We start from the raw sequence: 19,974 nt of genomic DNA, 5'->3' as shown, positions 1-19,974 counted from the left end.
CAAGACGGTAAATTAGCTAATTGACCAATAAGAAAGAGAGTTCCACACCTAGCTGCCAATAACAGCTAGTTTTCAGTTTTCCCCTCCCAACTCAGAACATTCCCTGACAGTCCTAGCTAAATTATTGCTTGAGAAAATGCTCTTTGCTAAGAAGCTATATATTTTTGTCTATTTTAAATGAAAACAGAAATTAAATGAATTGTTACACAGAAATGATTGTATTTTGAGATAAAAACGGCTGCATTGGACCTTTAAGCACCATCTTCTCTCCTCTCTCTTCTGCTATTACCATCATCCCCTCTCTCCTCTTTCTTCTGCTATTACCATCATCCCTTCTCTCCTCTCTCTTCTGCTATTACCATCATCCCTTCTCTCCTCTCTCTTCTGCTATTACCATCATCCCTTCTCTCCTCTCTCTTCTGCTATTACCATCATCCCTTCTCTCCTCTCTCTTCTGCTATTACCATCATCCCTTCTCTCCTCTCTCTTCTGCTATTACCATCATCCCTTCTCTCCTCTCTCTTCTGCTATTACCATCATCCCTTCTCTCCTCTCTCTTCTGCTATTACCATCATCCCCTCTCTCCTCTTTCTTCTGCTATTACCATCATCCCCTCTCTCCTCTCTCTTCTGCTATTACCATCATCCCCTCTCTCCTCTCTCTTCTGCTATTACCATCATCCCTTCTCTCATCTCTCTTCTGCTATTACCATCATCCCCTCTCTCTTCTGCTATTACCATCATCCCTTCTCTCCTCTCTCTTATGCTATTACCATCATCCCTTCTCTCCTCTCTCTTCTGCTATTACCATCATCCCTTCTCTCCTCTCTCTTCTGCTATTACCATCATCCCTTCTCTCATCTCTCTTCTGCTATTACCATCATCCCCTCTCTCCTCTCTCTTCTGCTATTACCATCATCCCCTCTCTCCTCTCTCTTCTGCTATTACCATCATCCCTTCTCTCCTCTCTCTTCTGCTATTACCATCATCCCTTCTCTCCTCTCTCTTCTGCTATTACCATCATCCCTTCTCTCCTCTCTCCTCTCTCTTCTGCTATTACCATCATCCCCTCTCTCCTCTCTCTTCTGCTATTACCATCATCCCCTCTCTCTTCTGCTATTACCATCATCCCTTCTCTCCTCTTTCTTCTGCTATTCCCATCATCCCTTCTCTCCTCTCTCTTCTGCTATTACCATCATCCCCTCTCTCTTCTGCTATTACCATCATCCCTTCTCTCCTCTCTCTTCTGCTATTACCATCATCCCCTCTCTCCTCTCTCTTCTGCTATTACCATCATCCCTTCTCTCCTCTCTCTTCTGCTATTACCATCATCCCCTCTCTCCTCTCTCTTCTGCTATTACCATCATCCCTTCTCTCCTCTCTCTTCTGCTATTACCATCATCCCCTCTCTCCTCTCTCTTCTGCTATTACCATCATCCCTTCTCTCCTCTCCCTTCTGCTATTACCATCATCCCCTCTCTCTTCTGCTATTACCATCATCCCTTCTCTCCTCTCTCTTCTGCTATTACCATCATCCCTTCTCTCCTCTCTCTTCTGCTATTACCATCATCCCCTCTCTCCTCTCTCTTCTGCTATTACCATCATCCCCTCTCTCCTCTCTCCTCTCTCTTCTGCTATTACCATCATCCCCTCTCTCTTCTCTCTTCTGCTATTACCATCATCCCTTCTCTCCTCTCTCTTCTGCTATTACCATCATCCCTTCTCTCCTCTCTCTTCTGCTATTACCATCATCCCTTCTCTCCTCTCTCTTCTGCTATTACCATCATCCCTTCTCTCCTCTCTCTTCTGCTATTACCATCATCCCTTCTCTCATCTCTCTTCTGCTATTACCATCATCCCCTCTCTCCTCTCTCTTCTGCTATTACCATCATCCCCTCTCTCTTCTCTCTTCTGCTATTACCATCATCCCCTCTCTCCTCTCTCTTCTGCTATTACCATCATCCCTTCTCTCCTCTCTCTTCTGCTATTACCATCATCCCTTCTCTCCTCTCTCTTCTGCTATTACCATCATCCATTCTCTCCTCTCTCTTCTGCTATTACCATCATCCCTTCTCTCCTCTCTCTTCTGCTATTACCATCATCCCTTCTCTCCTCTCTCTTCTGCTATTACCATCATCCCTTCTCTCCTCTCTCTTCTGCTATTACCATCATCCCTTCTCTCCTCTCTCTTCTGCTATTACCATCATCCCCTCTCTCCTCTCTCTTCTGCTATTACCATCATCCCTTCTCTCCTCTCTCTTCTGCTATTACCATCATCCCTTCTCTCCTCTCTCTTCTGCTATTACCATCACCCCTTCTCTCCTCTCTCTTCTGCTATTACCATCATCCCTTCTCTCCTCTCTCTTCTGCTATTACCATCATCCCTTCTCTCCTCTCTCTTCTGCTATTACCATCATCCCTTCTCTCCTCTCTCTTCTGCTATTACCATCATCCCTTCTCTCCTCTCTCTTCTGCTATTACCATCATCCCCTCTCTCTTCTGCTATTACCATCATCCCTTCTCTCCTCTTTCTTCTGCTATTACCATCATCCCTTCTCTCCTCTCTCTTCTGCTATTACCATCATCCCCTCTCTCTTCTGCTATTACCATCATCCCTTCTCTCCTCTCTCTTCTGCTATTACCATCATCCCCTCTCTCCTCTCTCTTCTGCTATTACCACCATCCCTTCTCTCCTCTCTCTTCTGCTATTACCATCATCCCCTCTCTCCTCTCTCTTCTGCTATTACCATCATCCCTTCTCTCCTCTCTCTTCTGCTATTACCATCATCCCCTCTCTCCTCTCTCTTCTGCTATTACCATCATCCCTTCTCTCCTCTCTCTTCTGCTATTACCATCATCCCCTCTCTCTTCTGCTATTACCATCATCCCTTCTCTCCTCTCTCTTCTGCTATTACCATCATCCCTTCTCTCCTCTCTCTTCTGCTATTACCATCATCCCCTCTCTCCTCTCTCTTCTGCTATTACCATCATCCCCTCTCTCCTCTCTCCTCTCTCTTCTGCTATTACCATCATCCCCTCTCTCTTCTCTCTTCTGCTATTACCATCATCCCTTCTCTCCTCTCTCTTCTGCTATTACTATCATCCCTTCTCTCCTCTCTCTTCTGCTATTACCATCATCCCCTCTCTTACGCTCTCTTTCTCTGTAAATCTTTCCTCTCTCCAAATCCCCCACATGTTTTGATGAAGCCGTTTTTCTGTGGGTGTTTGTGTGTGTGTCTGTACGTGTGTGTGTCTGAGGGTGTTTGTGTGTGTATGTGCGTGCGGTGAACGTGTGTGCATCATCAGTGTGTATTAAGCACCCCTGTGCCTGTAGGTGTACACACATACACACACATACACACACATGCATGGGTAGGAAATTCATTGACAACAGAAGGTGTGTCCGAGTATGTGAGAGTGTGTGCATGTATGTGTGTGTTTGTGTGTGTGTCGTGTGTGACATTCATAGGGAACAGAAGGCGGAGAGTGTGTGAGAGTGCATGTGTGTATGCACCCCTCTGTCTGTGTCTGTGTGTGTGTGTGTGTGTGTGTGTGTGTGTGTGTGTGTGTGTGTGTGTGTGTGTGTGTGTGTGTGTGTGTGTGTGTGTGTGTGTGTGCGTGTGTGACATTCAAGGGAGCAGGAGGCTCTGTATAAGTCCCTGTGACTCAGGGGATGCCCCCCACATGCCCGGGTTTACCCAAGGCACCTGGCCCCCTTCCCTGCCCTCCTGCTGTCCCTTCACCCCCTCTCTCTTCCTCTGCACTGCTATACCCTGCCTACAGCCATCTGTCATCTCTGTACTGCCATTTATAATATCCCCAGTCAGTCTTCTCCAAACATGCCGCATGATCTCGTCCCAATAGGTATAACTGGCTCCCTTTCCTTCATGACCACTGATGGGTTAAAGCACTGGATAGGTCTCCAGCCCATTCCCATTCCTCAATACCAAAACAGATTTCAGTATCCATGGTGTAGTCCAAGGTTATTCAACTCTGACCCTACAAGGTCCGGAGCCTGCTGGTTTTGTGTTCTACCTGATAATTAATTGCACACACCTGGTGTCCCAGGTCTAAATCAGTCCCTTATTAGAGGGGAACAATGAAAAAATGCAGTGGAACTGGCTTTGAGGTCCAGAGTTGAGTTCAAATCAAATTGTATTGGTCACATGCACATGGTAAGCAGATGTTAATGCGAGTGTAGCGAAATGCTTGTGCTTCTAGTTCCGTCAGTGTAGTAATATCTAACAATTCCCCAACAACTACCTAAAACACACAAGGGGTGAATGAGAATATGTACATATATATATATAGATGAGCGATGGCCGAGCGGCATAGACAAGGTGCAGTAGATGGTGTAAAATACAGTATATACATGTGATATGAGTAATGTAAGATATGTAAACATTTTTAAAGTGCCATTATTTTAAGTGGTATTATTTAAAGTGACGTGTGATCCATTTATTAAAGTGTCCAGTGATTGGGTCTCAATGTGGGAAGCAGCCTCTCTAAGTTAGTGATTGCTGTTTAGCAGTCTGATGGCCTTGAGATAAAAGCTGTTTTTCAATCTCTCGGTCCCAGCTTTGATGCACCTGTATTGACAACGCCTTCTGGATGATTGAGGTGTGAACAGGCAGTGGCTCGGGTTGTTGTTGTCCTTGATGATCACCCTCTGGAGAGCCTTGCGGTTGAGTGCAGTGCAGTTGCCGTACCAGGATGCTCTCGATTGTGCATCTGTAAAAGTTTGTCAGGGTTTTGGGTGACAAGCCAAATTTCTTCAGCCTCCTGAGGTTGAAGAGGTGCTGTTTCGCCTTCTTCACCACACTGGCTGTGTGGGTGGACCATTTCAGTTTGTCTGTGATGTGTACGCCGAGGAACTTAAAACTTTCCACCTTCTCCACTGCTATCCCTTCGATGTGGATAGGGGGGTGCTCCCTCTGCTGTTTCCTGAATCCACGATCATCTCCTTTTTCTTGTTGACGTTGAGTGAGAGGTTGTTTTCCTGACACCACACTCCGTGTGCCCTCACCTCCTCCCTGTAGGCTAAGTCCAGGACCCAGTTGCACAGGGGTTGAGACCCCAGGGCCTCCAGCTTGATGGTGAGTTTGGAGGGTACTATGGTGTTGAATGCTGAGCTGTAGTTAATGAACAGCATTGGTATTCCTTTTGTCCAGATGGGATAGGGCGGTGTGATGGCAGTGTGATGGCGATAGCGTCATCTGTGGACCTGTTGGGGTGGTATGCAAACTGAGGTGGCTCTAGGGTGGCCGGTAAGGTGGCGGTGGTGTTATAGGGGTTTAGACTATTAAAAAATGTACAGCATCCATATTAGGAAGTTGTACGTTCTCAGACAAGACTTCCTAATATAGATGCTGTAGATTATTATTAAAGGAGTAGAGCAGTTAAAAACACGATTGTCCTGTTTAAAATATGAAATAAATATATTTCCATAACACTGTGTAATTTTTGGGGGGAAATATATGCCCATAATACTATGAAATTGGGATAGAGCCTGTTCAGGTGGGATGGAGTTTTTTTGCCCAGATCATGATGTCATAATCTGATCTGATTGTATTAAACCAATGACAGTTATTCTGGGTAAGGGGGTGGGCTCTAGACCAACCTACCAGCCAATCAGGGTTGTGTATCTTCAAATTTGTTTCCTAATGCACACACGGTCAGACTGAGCATTTCAAGGGCAAAAGGAAGGTCAGGGAAATAAATTAAATAAATGAGTTATTTTCATTAAATAAACACACACAGTGATTTATTAGACATGCAGTGATGATTTTAAAAGCATGTAATAAAAAAGTATACATTGGAGCTTTAAAATCAGTCCTAATAATGTTAGTTTGAAGTTTGAGGATAATTTTTTTTAAATATGTTTTTTGGGGGGTTTACGTATAGGATTATGTATTTACCCCAATATTGTTTTATTGGTTTAGCTTTTGGCAAACAAAGTGGCCTATGGTGCCATATTTACCACAAATCCAACACACATTAAAAGCACCTATAACATTCTGTCTAACAATGGAGCTATGTGCCGTTATCTCTGTCTGACTCTACCTCTGTCTCTAACTCTGACTCCATCTCTCTTCCTACTGCTGTCCCATTTCTCTACCTCTGTCTCTGTCTCTAACTATGACTCTCTGTCTCTGATTCTCTGTCTGACTCTCTCTCTCTGACTCTGACTATCTGTCTCTGTCTCTCTCTGCCTCTCTCTGCCTCTGCCTCTCTCTGACTGTCTGTCTTTCTCGGACTCTCTCTGTCTCTGACCCTCTCTGTCTCTGACCCTCTCTGTCTCTCTGTCTCTGTTTCTGACTCTCTCTGACTCTGACTATTTGTCTCTACCTCTGCCTCTCTCTGACTCTGTATGTCTCTCTCTCTCTCTCTCTCTCTCTGTCTGACTGACTCTCTCTGATACATTCTTTCTCTGTTTCTGACGCTCTCTCTCTCTCTCGCGCGCTCTCTCTCTCTCTCTCTCTCTCTCTCTCTCTGTGTTTCTGACGCTCTCTCTCTCTGTCTCTCTCTCTGTCTCTTTCTCTCTCTCTCTTTCTCTCTCTCTCTCTCTGTCTGACTCTGACTCTCTCTGATACACTCTCTCTCTGTTTATGACGCTCTCTGTCTCTCTGTCTCTCTCTCTCTCTGTTTCTGACACTCTCTGTCTCTCTCTCTGCTCTGTAGCGATGGAGGAACTGGACGGTGATGAGGTCAGAGTGTCCTCTAAGGGGCGCATTGCTGAGCGAGATATAGTTCAGTTTGTGCCGTTCCGGGACTACATCGACCGCCAGGGCAACCAGGTGCTGAGCATGGCACGGCTGGCCAAGGACGTGTTGGCAGAGATCCCCGAGCAGCTGCTGGGTTTCATGAAAACGAGAGACATCGAGCCCCAGCCTGCCCTGCCCACCTCCTCCACCACCACTACCGCCCCTCTACGACTCAACAACCTGTGCATCTGAAAGCGGGGTTTGGGTGGGGTGGGGTCAGAGGTCGGGGGGGTCTTAGGTCTAGGGCCATAGGGCCATGGTTTGGACCATTTTCAGTTGCAGTGAATACCTGAAGAGACACACTGAAGCAGTTGGTGTGCACACACACACACACACACACACACACACACACACACACACACACACACACACACACACACACACACACACACACACACACACACACACACACACACACACACACACACACACACACACACACACACACACACACACACACACACACACACAGTTGCTGTCCTAGTCAGAGGGGTAGACTGCAACAGCACTGAAAGCTTTTTCACTATCGCTCCTTCCATGTTGAAGTCAGCTATGTTCCTGATTCTTCTTTTATCTCACTGCCGTAGCGATGTCCTGCCTGGCGGACACAGCCCCCCTGCTGTGATGTAACGACTACAGCTCAACGGGGGTCAAATGCAGCGTGACCTTTGGAGTGAGAACTGTTGGAACTGCCTCCGCGGTCGCCAGCCCCTTACCTAACCCTTATCTTATTTCTTATTTAAGGGTTCAGGGATCGGTCGCAGTTAAACGTCAGAAAAACCAAGAGTTTGTGGACTTTTCGACAGACATAAAGAGAGATCGATGTTCACCTTTTTTTCCTATGCCTCTAGTTCTGCATGCAATGAGTGTTTCATCCCTGCGTCTTCTTGTGGTCCGAAACAGAAACAGCAACAAACTGGCCGCTTGGGTTGCCATGGTAGTATTCTACTTTGACTAATGTATATTTTTCATGTGTATAATGGCACTATAAACATTGCCGTAAGTCAGTTAATATCCAAAACAAGTGAAAGACACAAAGTATCTTCATGTTTGGTGTCTTCTCAGGGCATTTCTGGAGGCTTTTGGTTGAGTTTCTCCAAACGAGGGAGACAGAAACTATATGGCATCTGGACAGTTGTGGTCTCAGCCTCAGCAACTGGAGTCATTGTGTTTATATATCTTTACAACATTCTTTTTGCTAGGACTGGTTCGTCTTGTCCAGGGGTTGATTGAATAGGGAATATATTGTGCTATGCCAGTCCACATTATATGTATATAGGTAGTTGAATGTTACTTCTTGAAAAAATATATTCCTGATATATTCCACGTGTTGAAATGTATATGTTAATTAGGATGTCCTATGAAAAGCGTTATATTTCAGATCAGAAAATAAATTTAGAGACAGAATGTGTAAATATTGAAATAACTTTGGCCATAAGGGCCTGCTAGCTGGCAATTGCTTACTTCTGTTCAGAGAAAAGCCTTCATCTTCAAAATGAAGGGTCGTAAATTGAAATCGGCTTGAGATGGAGCATAGCTTGAAATACTCCCACCTCTGATTCTTTTCAACCACCATACAACTGGTTGTCTGACATCCCTGCACAGGTCATTTTTGGCCAAAACATCGGTCTGAATATACCCCACTCTCCGAAGGTCTCAGGGGGAGTTGGAATATGCAAAAAGCACATTTCCAATTCACACATGCGTCTAAGTCACATGTATAATATAGAACAATAATAAGCACCCACCAAATTAATATTATTATATTAGTACAGTACCGAGTCAGCTATTTTAAAACTTGTCCTTGATTTCTTCCTTCCAAATTGAAACTTTCCTAGCACCGGCTGCCCGGTGATTAAAAATGAATCATTTATGAAGTGGTCGGTCAATGGTGGCAAAACCTGCTCCATCTTTCAAAATCTGTGGAGCGTGCTCCTGTTTAGATTGAGAAAGACTCGGCATGCGCTCGCTGAACAAAAGTGCTTAGATGTAGCAAAGAACGCATCAACGCTTCACGGTCACCATGTCCATCCATTTTTTCTGGAGAGAGAAGAGAAAGAGAAGGGGCCTCAGCATAAGTTCTTCTCAAAAGTGTGGTCCCTCGCCACAGCCTGTTTTGAGGGAGTTGGAAATGGCTGCTTTACATAGCAAATGTATGCATGATTTCTTTCCGCCACAGCTCTGGTTTCTGAGATATGGGTCTATATTTTCATTGTTGTTTTGGCTGGGCTCATATGCTCTACACTAGTTTGTTTACAATGCATGTAATGCATTATTTTTTGTACTAGTCTTTTTATTATGCCTTTGTTCTTTGAGAAATGCCTGGCTAGAAGGGATCCTTGAAACAAAGTTTTTGTTTTGCATTCAAGCCTCTATTGGGATTTGTTTGATTTCTCTCTTTCTCTCTCTCTCTCTTTCTCTCTCTTTCTCTCTCTCTCTCTTTCTCTCTCTTTTTCTCTCTCTTTTTCTCTCTCTCTCTCGCTCTCTCTCTCTCTCTCTCTCTCTCTCTCTCTCTCTCTCTCTTTCTTTTCACTCTCTCTCACTCTCTCTAACTCACTCTCTCTCATACACTGCACACACACACACCTTTCTTCCCATCTCTCCATTCATTCACTCTCTCCTACATAGTGGTAGTTTACTACTAGTAAAAAGATAGCCATAACATTTTTGAACGTGCCAACAACGGACATGGCTTCTCTTGCAAAAAATGTATTTCTCTGTTAGTAAATTGCATAACAATAGTTTGTTAATGTCACCGTTCCATTTTCACATTAAGGAGAGTGCTTGGACCTAACCATATATTGGAAAGATTGTGGGGTGGCCCTTAGATACCCTGGGAAGAGAGAAACCATTAGGGAAACGATCAAGCATTTGTGGCATTGTGACAGCAAGTCAACTAGAGATAATACCAGTGCTGGACTTGGACAGCAGCTCACCGGAGCTGAGTATCGGCACCTCAAATGTTCTACTGCTTGAGCTCCTGTTACTCTTATAAAACATGAGCTAAAAAGTATTGTGGGGCTGAGTACCGGAACCTATTTCAGTCCAAGTCAAGCACTGGCTATAGAATAACATGGACAGTAGTATGAAGGGTTGTCTTAGGACTTAGGAAGAGATATGGATATGTGGCCTTAAATCTGTCATAATCCCACGTTGTGTGTGTAGGGAGGATTCTATTTTTATATGATTCAATGAAGTCATAATTGCATTATTTTGCATGCTAACCTGATTAAACGACACACTGCTGATGGCTGTGGTCGTCAAAAATAACTGTTCTTCACATTTGAAATGGACTAAAATATTCCTATTTGGCGAGTGCTTGGTTGGTTTTGTACGAGACTGGATTGTGTATTGAATTTTGTCAATGTTCTTTGTTGTACACTGTATAGTATACAAGAACTGCCAATATAATAACCCCAAAATATAATAGAACATTTAAATAGTAGATGGATTTCTAATAGACAATGTTTTTAGTGCATGTGTGTAACAGTGTTATAAAGTCAAAGTAAACCTCAATTCACATCACCTGTTGAACATTTTAGCATAAGGCATGACTGTCTGACTTTGTGTTCAGAGTAGCTTTTGCTTATAAGTATAACTAATGTAAATATATCTGAGTTCCTGTACAGAATATTATGTGATCAGTCTTCCTCTGTATTTTCTTTCTTAAATGACTCTGTAAATGTATATCAATGTCATTCCATGTCCATTTGTGTTGGTCAAAAACTATTTGTAAGTTTGTACATTTGTTTTATATATCTTTTGCTTAGAAATCAAATAAAGATATATTATTAAGACTCATCTCAGTATAAAAGTTGGTAGATTATGTTTGTTCTATGAATGAACAAAATCCTGTTTTAAGGAAAGTCAGTGACCTGGATAGTGCATCTCACTTCCCCAAAGAAATCCTCATATTCATTATTATTGTGCCTGGTGGATGTCTGCCCTTACTGTTGTCCGTAACTATTACTTCTATGCCCAATTGGCCTACATGGTCATCTGTGAAATTTAGAGAAAGCCCTCGCAGTGAATTAGTAATACTGAGACTTTAATATGGACGAAAATACACCATATCTAGTTACATTAACACATTTATAGGTGTTATATATTAATGACATTACTGGTCATACATTGACCAACACTTTCAAGCATTTAAAATGTTTTTTGTATATTAGTGTGCATGCTGACCATAGACTGTACAATGAGTGGACAAAACATTAGGAACACCTTAATATTGAGTTTTGCCCTCAGAACAGCCTCAATTCGTCAGGGCATGGACTCTACAAGGTGTCAACAGTTCCACAGGGATGCTGGCCCATGTTGACTCCAATGCTTCCCACAGTTATTTCAAGTTGGCTGGATGTCCTTTGGGTGGTGGACCATTCTTGATACACACAGGAAACTGTTGAGGGAGAAAAACCCAGCAGCGTTGTGTAATGAACACGAGGGGAGACAGAGAGCTGGTTTCAAGCGCAGTGCACAGCAGGTGTTTATTGCAAAGGACCACAGGAGGAGGCAGGTAGCTGGGTCAAGGGGCAGGCAGAAGGTCATACACAGGGGGTCCAAAAAGGCAACAGTACAGGCAGGGAAAAGGCTGGTAACGTAGTCCGGGAGATCAGGCAATAGGTAGATAACAGGAAATCCGATAGGCTAAAGTACAGGCAGGGAATAGCCAAAGGGCATCGTTAGTGAGGCAGGCAAAAACTATCATACACAGGAGGAGTAAATTACGGGAAACCCAGAGTTCCGAAAGACGTGAGTCACAAAACAAACAATACCTCACAGTGATGGGGTGCAAAGAACTGAACTAAATAGTGTGTGATAATGACATACAGGTGTGTGAACAGGTGATCAGAATTCAGGTGATTGGGATCTGGAAAGTGATCTGCGTTCAGGGGATCTATGTGTTTGAGAGTGTGAGTTGGAAGCAGACGTTACACGTTTCAATTCTTTCTTATTAGGGCGATGCACGTGGGCTACTAATATCTTACTACACAACATACACTTAGTATTACTTTCTTAGCTACAGTATACATATCTCCCTGGCATATTACACCATTTATGCAGCAGCATACAATACATTTTTGGACTCACCTTTTTGTACTGTGCTCACTTGAACAGGAAGGTGGTGTGGCAATCCTTCTTGTGGGCAAATTTTGAATTTATGGTGCTTTCAAAACAACTGGGAACTCAGAAAAAAAACAAGGTTGAATCATGATGACGTCATTGATCTTCAGGTTGTAGCTCTAGAAAGAGGACGGAATTCCGAGTTGGATGACCATTCAAAATGTATTTTCCCAGTTGGAGCTAGTTTATTCCCGACTTCCCAGTTGTCTTGAACTCACTAAAGTCAGGTTTTCGCAGTTCCGAGCTAACAGTTGTTTTGAGCGCGGCTCAAATCATGCTTCATTGACAGCATGGCCAATGTTGAATGTTTAGAATTTTAAACTAGGGAAAGAGCCCCTTAATCCCAGATTTGGGACCACACAGCCACTCCACTGAATAGCAGGCTAGTGATTGCTTTGCAATGCTTGCAGTTAGCCTCTGTCACTGATTTCTTCCAAACCACTCATTGTTGAATTTGTGATTTCCAACTTGTTGTGTAATGTTTATGGCCGATGAGCACCGATACGTTTTATCTATAATTTCTCTTCATTATTTCTCTTCATATGACAAGGATTGAAAAGGATTTGCCAGTAGATTATCGAATTGATTCATGATGATGTCTGCTAGCTAAGATTTTGAAAGTATGATGTTGACATGATCAGTCCAATCAAAGCTACTGTACATATAACGTGATTTGACGTAATTTTATCTGTGCCCAATGACCTTGAGCCTTCTTGGATGGGCACTTCTAATGTAACTCTATGGCAGCACCCAAAGGGCTAGACTTGGCGGTTACCTAGTGTCCCCATGAGTGACAGAACACTGAGACAATCAAGGTGCAACACTCCGTATTTTCTTCTGACTTGCCCCACCACCACAGAAAGCACGTAGCTAGGCTGAAACATCTGCATTTTGGAGTTGGCTTACTCAAGAAAACAAAAAAGAGACCATGTTTGTATGTGGCTTTATTTACTCAAAGATATATATATATTTTTTTACATTGTTGGCAAACTGATATGTGACACGTATTAATGCCAAAATAACCTGTTTGAAAGGTTGCCACTGCCTCCCACTCCCTATAGGCCACTGCGCACACTGATCCTGATGCACACAATCACAAAAACTGAATCAATTTCCTAATCCAAAAACCAATAGCCCATCACCCTGAAGAGTAATCTACGCTATCCAGTGCCCGGGCTTCATATTATACATCAAGATGACCACACGCATTGAGAACACGCATCACAGAACACAAAAGCTCTATTTGATGCAAGAACAAGAACTACCCTCTAGCAGTGCACTTTATTCAGCACCAACACACCATCAATGAACTAAAGATCTGGGCTATAGAGAAAATGCAGAGGAATGAGAGAGGGGTGATTTTGACCATTTATTGCTACGAAAAGAGGCTAAATGGATCCATCTCCTAGACACTGTCGCCCCCCACGGATTAAACTAACAACTACAGTTGAAGTCGGAAGTTTACATACACTTAGGTTGGAGTCCTTAAAGCTCGTTTTTCAACCACTCCACTAATTTCTTGTTAACAAACTACAGTTTTGGCAAGTCGGTTAGGACATCTACTTTGTGCATGACACAAGTAATTCTTCCAACAATTGTTAAAAGACAGATTATTTAACTTAAAATTCACTGTATCACAATTCCAGTGGGTCAGAAGTTTACATACACTAAGTTGACTGTGCCTTTATACAGCTTGGAAAATTCCAGAAAATTATGTCATGGCCTTAGAAGCTTCTGATAGGCTAATTGACATCATTTGAGTCAATTGGAGGTGTACCTGTGGATTCATTTCAAGGCCTACCTTAAAACTCAGTGCCTCCTTGCTTGACATTATGGGAAAATCAAATGAAATCAGCCAAGACCTCAGAAAAAGAATTGTAGACCTCTACAAGTCTGGTTCATCCTTTCCAATTTCCAAACGCCTGAAGGTACCACGTTCATCTGTACAAACAATAGTACGCAAGTATAAAAACCATGGGACCACGCAGCCGTCATACCGCTCAGGAAGGAGTTCTGTTTCCTAGAGATGAACGTACTTTGGTGCAAAAAGTACAAATCAATTCCATAACAACAGCAAAGGACCTTGTGAAGATGCTGGAGGAACAGGTACAAAAGTATCTATATCTACAGTAAAACGAGTTCTATATCGACATAACCTGAAAGGCCGCTCAACAAGGAAGAAGCCACTGCTCCAAAACCGCCATAAAAAAAGCCAGAGTACGGTTTGCAACTGCACATGGGGACAAAGATCGTACTTTTTGGAGAAATGTCCTCTGGTCTGATGAAACAAAAATAGAACTGTTTGGCCGTAATGTCCATCGTTATGTTAGGAGGAAAAAGGGGGAGGCTTGCAAGCCGAAGAACACCAGCCCAACCGTGAAGCACGGGGATGGAAGCATCATGTTGTGGGGGTGCTTTGCTGCAGGAGGTACTGGTGCACTTCACAAAATAGATGGCATCATGAGCTAGGGAAAATGATGTGGATATATAGAAGCAACATCTCAAGGCATCAGTCAGGAACTTAAAGCTTGGTCGCAAATGGGTCTTTCAAATGGACAATGACCTCAAGCATACTTCCAAAGTTGTGTCAAAATGGCTTAAGGACAACAAAGTCAAGGTATTGGAGTGGCCATCACATAGACCTGACCTCAATCCTATAGAAAATTTGTGGGCAGAACTGAAAAAGTATGTGCGAGCAAGGAGGCCTACAAACCTGACTCAATTACACCAGCTCTGTCAGGAGGAATGGGCCAAAATTCACCCAACTTATTGTGGGAAGCTTGTGGAAGGCTACCCGAAATGTTTTACCCAAGTTAAACAATTTAAAGGCTATGCTACCAAATACTAATTGAGTGTATGTAAACTTCTGACCCACTAGGAATGTGATGAAATAAATAAAGCTGAAATGAATCATTATCTCTACTATTATTCTGACATTTCACATTCTTAAAATAAAGTGATGATCATAACTGACCTAAAACAGGTAATTCTTACTTGGATTACATGTCAGGAATTGTGAAAAACTGAGTTTAAATGTATTTGGCTAAGGTGTATGTAAACTTCTGACTTCAACTGTATAGGTAAACTGTTTTCTCTGGTATACATATTCCTTCCTAAATTCCTAAATACACTGAACAAAAATATAAATACAACGTACAACAATTTCAAATATTTGACTGAGTTACAGTTCATATAAGGAAATCTGTCAAGTGAAATAAATGTATTAGGCCCTAATCTATGGATTTCACATGACTGGGAATACAGATATGTATCTGATGACCAGTCAGTATCTGGTGTGACCCCCATTTGCCTCACGAAGCGTGGCACATGTCCTACGCATAGAGTTGATCAGGCTGTTGATTGTGGCCTATGGAATGTTGTCCCACTCCTCCTCAATGGCGTGTTCAAAGTTGCTGGATATTGGCTGAAACTGGATCATGCTGTTGTACATCCAGAGCATCCCAAACATGCTCAATGGGTGACATGGGTGAGTATGCTGGTGAGAACTGGGACATTATCAGCTTCCAGGAATTGTGTACAGATCCTTGAGACATGGGGCCGTGCATTATGATGCTGAAAGATGAGGTGATAGTGGCGGATGACTTGCATGACAATCAAATCAAATCAAATTTTATTTGTCACATGCACATGGTTAGCAGATGTTATTGCGAGTGTAGCGAAATGCTTGTGCTTCTAGTTCCGACAGTGCAGTAATATCTAACTAGTAATCTAACAATTCCCCAACAACAACCTAATACACAAAAATCTAAAAGGGTGAATGAGAATATGTACATGTAAGTATATGGACGAGCGATGGCCGAGTGGCATAAGCAAGGTGCAATAGATGGTATAAAATACAGTATATACATGTGATATGAGTAATGTAAGATATGTAAACATTATTAAGGTGGCATTATTTAGAGTGGCATTGTATGAAGTGACTGGTGATCCATTTTATTAAAGTGCCCAGTGATTGGGTCTCAATGTGGGCAGCAGCCTCTGAGATACTGATTGCTGTTTAGCAGTCTGATGGCCTTGAGATAGAAGCTGTTTTTCAGCCTCTCGGTCCGAGCTTTGATGCACCTGTACTGACCTCGCCTTCTGGATGGTAGCGGTGTGAACAGGCAGTGGCTCGGGTGGTTGTTGTCCTTGATGATCTTTTTGGCCTTCCTGTGACATCGGGTGTTGTAGGTGTCAAGAAGGGTAGGTAGTTTGCCCCCAGTGATGCATTGTGCAGACCACACCACCCACTGGAGAGCCTTGCGGTTGAGAGCGGTGCAGTTGCCGTACCAGGCTGTGATACAGCCTGACAGGATGCTCTCGATTGTGCATCTGTAAAAGTTTGTCAGGGTTTTAGTTGACAAGCCACAATTCTTCAGCCTCCTGAGGTTGAAGAGGCGCTGTTGCGCCTTTTTCACAATGCTGTCTGTGTGGGTGGACCATTTCAGTTTGTCTGTGATGTGTACACCAAGGAACTTGAAAACTTTCCACCTTCTCCACTGCTGTCCATTCGATGTGGATAGGGGGGTGCTCCCTCTGCTGTTTCCTGAATCCACGATCATCTCCTTTGTTTTGTTGACATTGAGTGAGAGGTTGTTTTCCTGACACCACACTCCGAGTGCCCTCACCTCCTCCCTGTAGGCTGTCTCGTCGTTGTTCGTAATCAGGCCCACTACTGTTGTGTCGTCTGCAAACTTGAAGATTGAATTGGAGGCGTGCATGGCCACGCAGTTGTGGGTGAACAGGGAGTACAGGAGAGGGCTGAGCACACCCTTGTGGCGACCCAGTGTTGACGGTCAGCGAAGTAGAGATGTTGTTTCCTACCCTCCCCACCTTGGAGTGGCCCGTCAGAAAGTCCAGGACCCAATTGCAGAGGGCAGGGTTGAGACCCAGGGCCTCCAGCTTGCTGATGAGCTTGGATGGTACTATGGTGTTGAATGCTGAGCTGTAGTCAATTAACAGCATTCTTACATAGGTATTCCTTTAGTCCAGATGGGATAGGTCAGTGTGCAGTTTTATGGCGATTGCGTCTTCTTCTTACCTGTTGGGGCGGTATGCAAACTGAAGTGGGTCTAGGGTGGCCGGTAAGGTGGAGGTGATATGTTCCTTGACTAGTCTCTCAACGCACTTGATGATGACAGAAGTGAGTGCTAGTCGATAGTCATTTAGTTCAGTTTTCTTTGCCTTCTTGGGTACAGGAATAATGGTAGCCCTCTCGAAGCATGTGGGGAAACAGACTGGGATAAAAAATTGAAAATCGATTGAATAGGTCCGTAAACACACCAGCCATCTGGTCTGCGCATTCTCTGAGGATGCGGCTAGGGATGCCGTCTGGGCCAGCAGCCTTGCGAGGGTTAACAACGGAGAAGGAGAGGGGGGCAGTCCTTGATAGAGGGCCGCGACAGTGGCACTGTGTTATCCTCAAAGCGGGCAAAGAAGGTGTTTAGACATCGCATTTAACCATGGAAGGAGAACTGGGAATACGAATGCCATTTTAAATGGATAAAAAAAAATATATATAATAACATTTCTAAGTGACCCCACACCTTTGAACAGTAATGTGTATATATATATAAATTATTAATTTTACCTTTATTTAACCAGGCAAGTCAGTTAACAACAAATTCTTATTTACAATGACAGCCTAGGAACACTGCCTTGTTCAGGGACAGAACGACAGATTTTTACCTTGTCAGCTCAGGAATTTGATCTAGCAATCTTTCGGTTACTGGCCCAACGCTCTAACCACTAGGCTACCTGCCGCCCCACAATTGTCAAATTGTTGAGGTAATCTGAAGAGATTTCACCCCATGCTTCCTGAAGCACCTCTCACAAATTGGATCGGCTTGATGGGCACTTCTTACGTACCATACGGTCAAGCTGCTCCCACAACAGCTCAATAGAGTTGAGATCCGGTGACTGTGCTGGCCACTATTATAGACAGAATACCAGCTGACTGCTTCTTCGCTAAATTGTTTGGAGCTGTGCTCTGGGTCATCGTCCTGTTGTAAGAGGAAATTGACTCCAATTAAGCGCCATCCACAGGGTATGGCATGGCGTTGCAAAATGGAGTGATAGCCTTCCTTCTTCAAGATCCCTTTAACCCTGTACAAATCTCCCAGTTTATCATCACCAAAGCACCCTCAGACCATTACATTGCCTCCACCATGCTTGACAGATGGCATCAAGCACTCCTCCAGCATCTTTTCACTTTTTCTGCGTCTCACGACCGTTCTTCTTTGTGATCCAAACACCTCTAACTTAGATTAGTCTGTCCATAACACTTTTTCCATTCTTCCTCTGTCCAGTGTATGTGTTCTTTTTCCCATCTTAATCTTTTCTTTTTATTGGCCAGTCTGAGATATGGCTTTTTCTTTGCAACTCTGCCTAGATGGCCAGCATCCCGGAGTCGCCTCTTCACTGTTGACGTTGAGACTGGTGTTTTGTGGGTACTAATTAATGAAGCTGCCAGTTGAGGCATCTGTTTCTCAAACTAGACACTAATGTACTTGTCCTCTTGCTCAGTTGTGCACTGGGGCCTCTCACTCGTCTTTCTATTCTGGTTAGAGCCAGTTTGCGCTGTTCTGTGACGGGAGTAGTACACACCGTTGTATGAGATCTTTAGTTTCTTGGCAATTTCTCACATGGAATTGTCTTCATTTCTCAGAACAAGAATAGATTGACGAGTTTCAGAAGAAAGTTCTTTGTTTCTGGCCATTTTGAGCCTGTAATCGAACCCACAAATGCTGATGCTCCAGATACTCAACTAGTCTAAAGAAGGACAGTTTTGTTGCTTCTTTAATCAGAACAACAGTTTTCAGTTGGGCTAACATAATTACAAAATAGTTTTCTAATGAACAATTAGACTTTTAAAATTATAAACTTGGAACACAGGGGTGATGGTTGCTGATAATGGGCCTCTGTACACCTATGTAGATATTCCCTAAAAAATCTGCCGTTTCCAGTTACATAGTTATTTACAACATTAACAATGTCTACACTGTATTTCTGATCAATTTGATGTTATTTTAATGGACATTTTTTTTTGCTTTTCTTTAAAAAACAAGGACATTTCTAAGTGACCCCACACTTTTGAACAGTAGTGTATATATATATATATATATATATATATATATATATATATATATATATATATATAATTTATTTTACCTTTATTTAACTAGGCAAGTCAGTTAAGAACAAATTCTTATTTCCAATGACAGCCTAGGAACAGTGGGTTAGCTGCCTTTTTCAGGGGCAGAACGACAGATTTGACCTTGTCAGCTCAGGGATATATACTGTATATATATACAGTTTATAAATATACCATATATATATATATATATATATATATATATATATACGTTTGAATGGTAACTTCCTTCGCATTCATTACTACGAGGCCAACTGTGCATGCAACTCTTGATAGTCTACCTTTACATATATATATATAGAAAGGTAGACTATCAAGAGTTGCATGCACAGTTGGCCTCGTAGTAATGAATGCGAAGGACTGAGTAATATAAGTTACCATTCAAACATAGTAGACCACTAAATGTTTATTTATTTTAAAGATTTGAATAGATTAGTACTTTGGATGTCTTGTTTCTCCTTTGAAAAATTCGAATTTTGTTTAAACTCTCTGTAGAATTATTTGGTCAGAAATGAGCTTATAGTGGCACCTAGTGGTCCTCAATAACACAATCCCCGGTAATTAATAAAAACATTTAAAAAATACTGTACTTAATTTTGCTTTCAGAAAATACGCATGACAATGATAATAACATGAATGTAACGAGTGTAAATTAAGGCTATTAGGGGCTTTTGAATATGGTTTTGCCTGATCCATTCCACAGTTTACTCCTCTTGGGCGTAAATGAAGAGAATAATAGGATTCCACTATTTCAGAAGCTCCTTAATTATCCTCTGGCACTTAATTGTATGAGATGGAGATTTGTCTATGGCAACATCTCAAAGTATCTCATTTATTGAAGGACATTTCTAATTTATATGCACTATAAAAATACAAAAATAAACAATAAATACAAATCATCAAATACGGATTGATAGCATTTTTTTATTAC

General features: G+C 42.7%; 1 protein-coding gene across 2 annotated transcripts in view; it reads left to right on the top strand.

Moving 5' to 3' along the window:
- Window positions 1–10,564, top strand: part of LOC129815658 (copine-9-like) — a 177,293-nt gene extending 166,729 nt beyond the window's left edge. For both annotated transcript variants that reach the window (XM_055869654.1, XM_055869655.1), the window contains exon 20: window positions 6,681–10,564. In XM_055869654.1, the coding sequence (XP_055725629.1) occupies window positions 6,681–6,955 (275 nt within the window). In that variant the 3' untranslated portion in view covers window positions 6,956–10,564. The remainder of the gene's footprint in view (window positions 1–6,680) is intronic.
- Window positions 10,565–19,974: the final 9,410 nt, after the last annotated feature.

The sequence above is a fragment of the Salvelinus fontinalis genome, chromosome 18, assembly GCF_029448725.1.
Source record: "Salvelinus fontinalis isolate EN_2023a chromosome 18, ASM2944872v1, whole genome shotgun sequence".
Classification (NCBI taxonomy): Eukaryota; Metazoa; Chordata; class Actinopteri; order Salmoniformes; family Salmonidae; genus Salvelinus; species Salvelinus fontinalis.
Note: the sequence above shows the minus strand (reverse complement) of the source record. Positions and strands in the feature narration are given on the sequence as shown.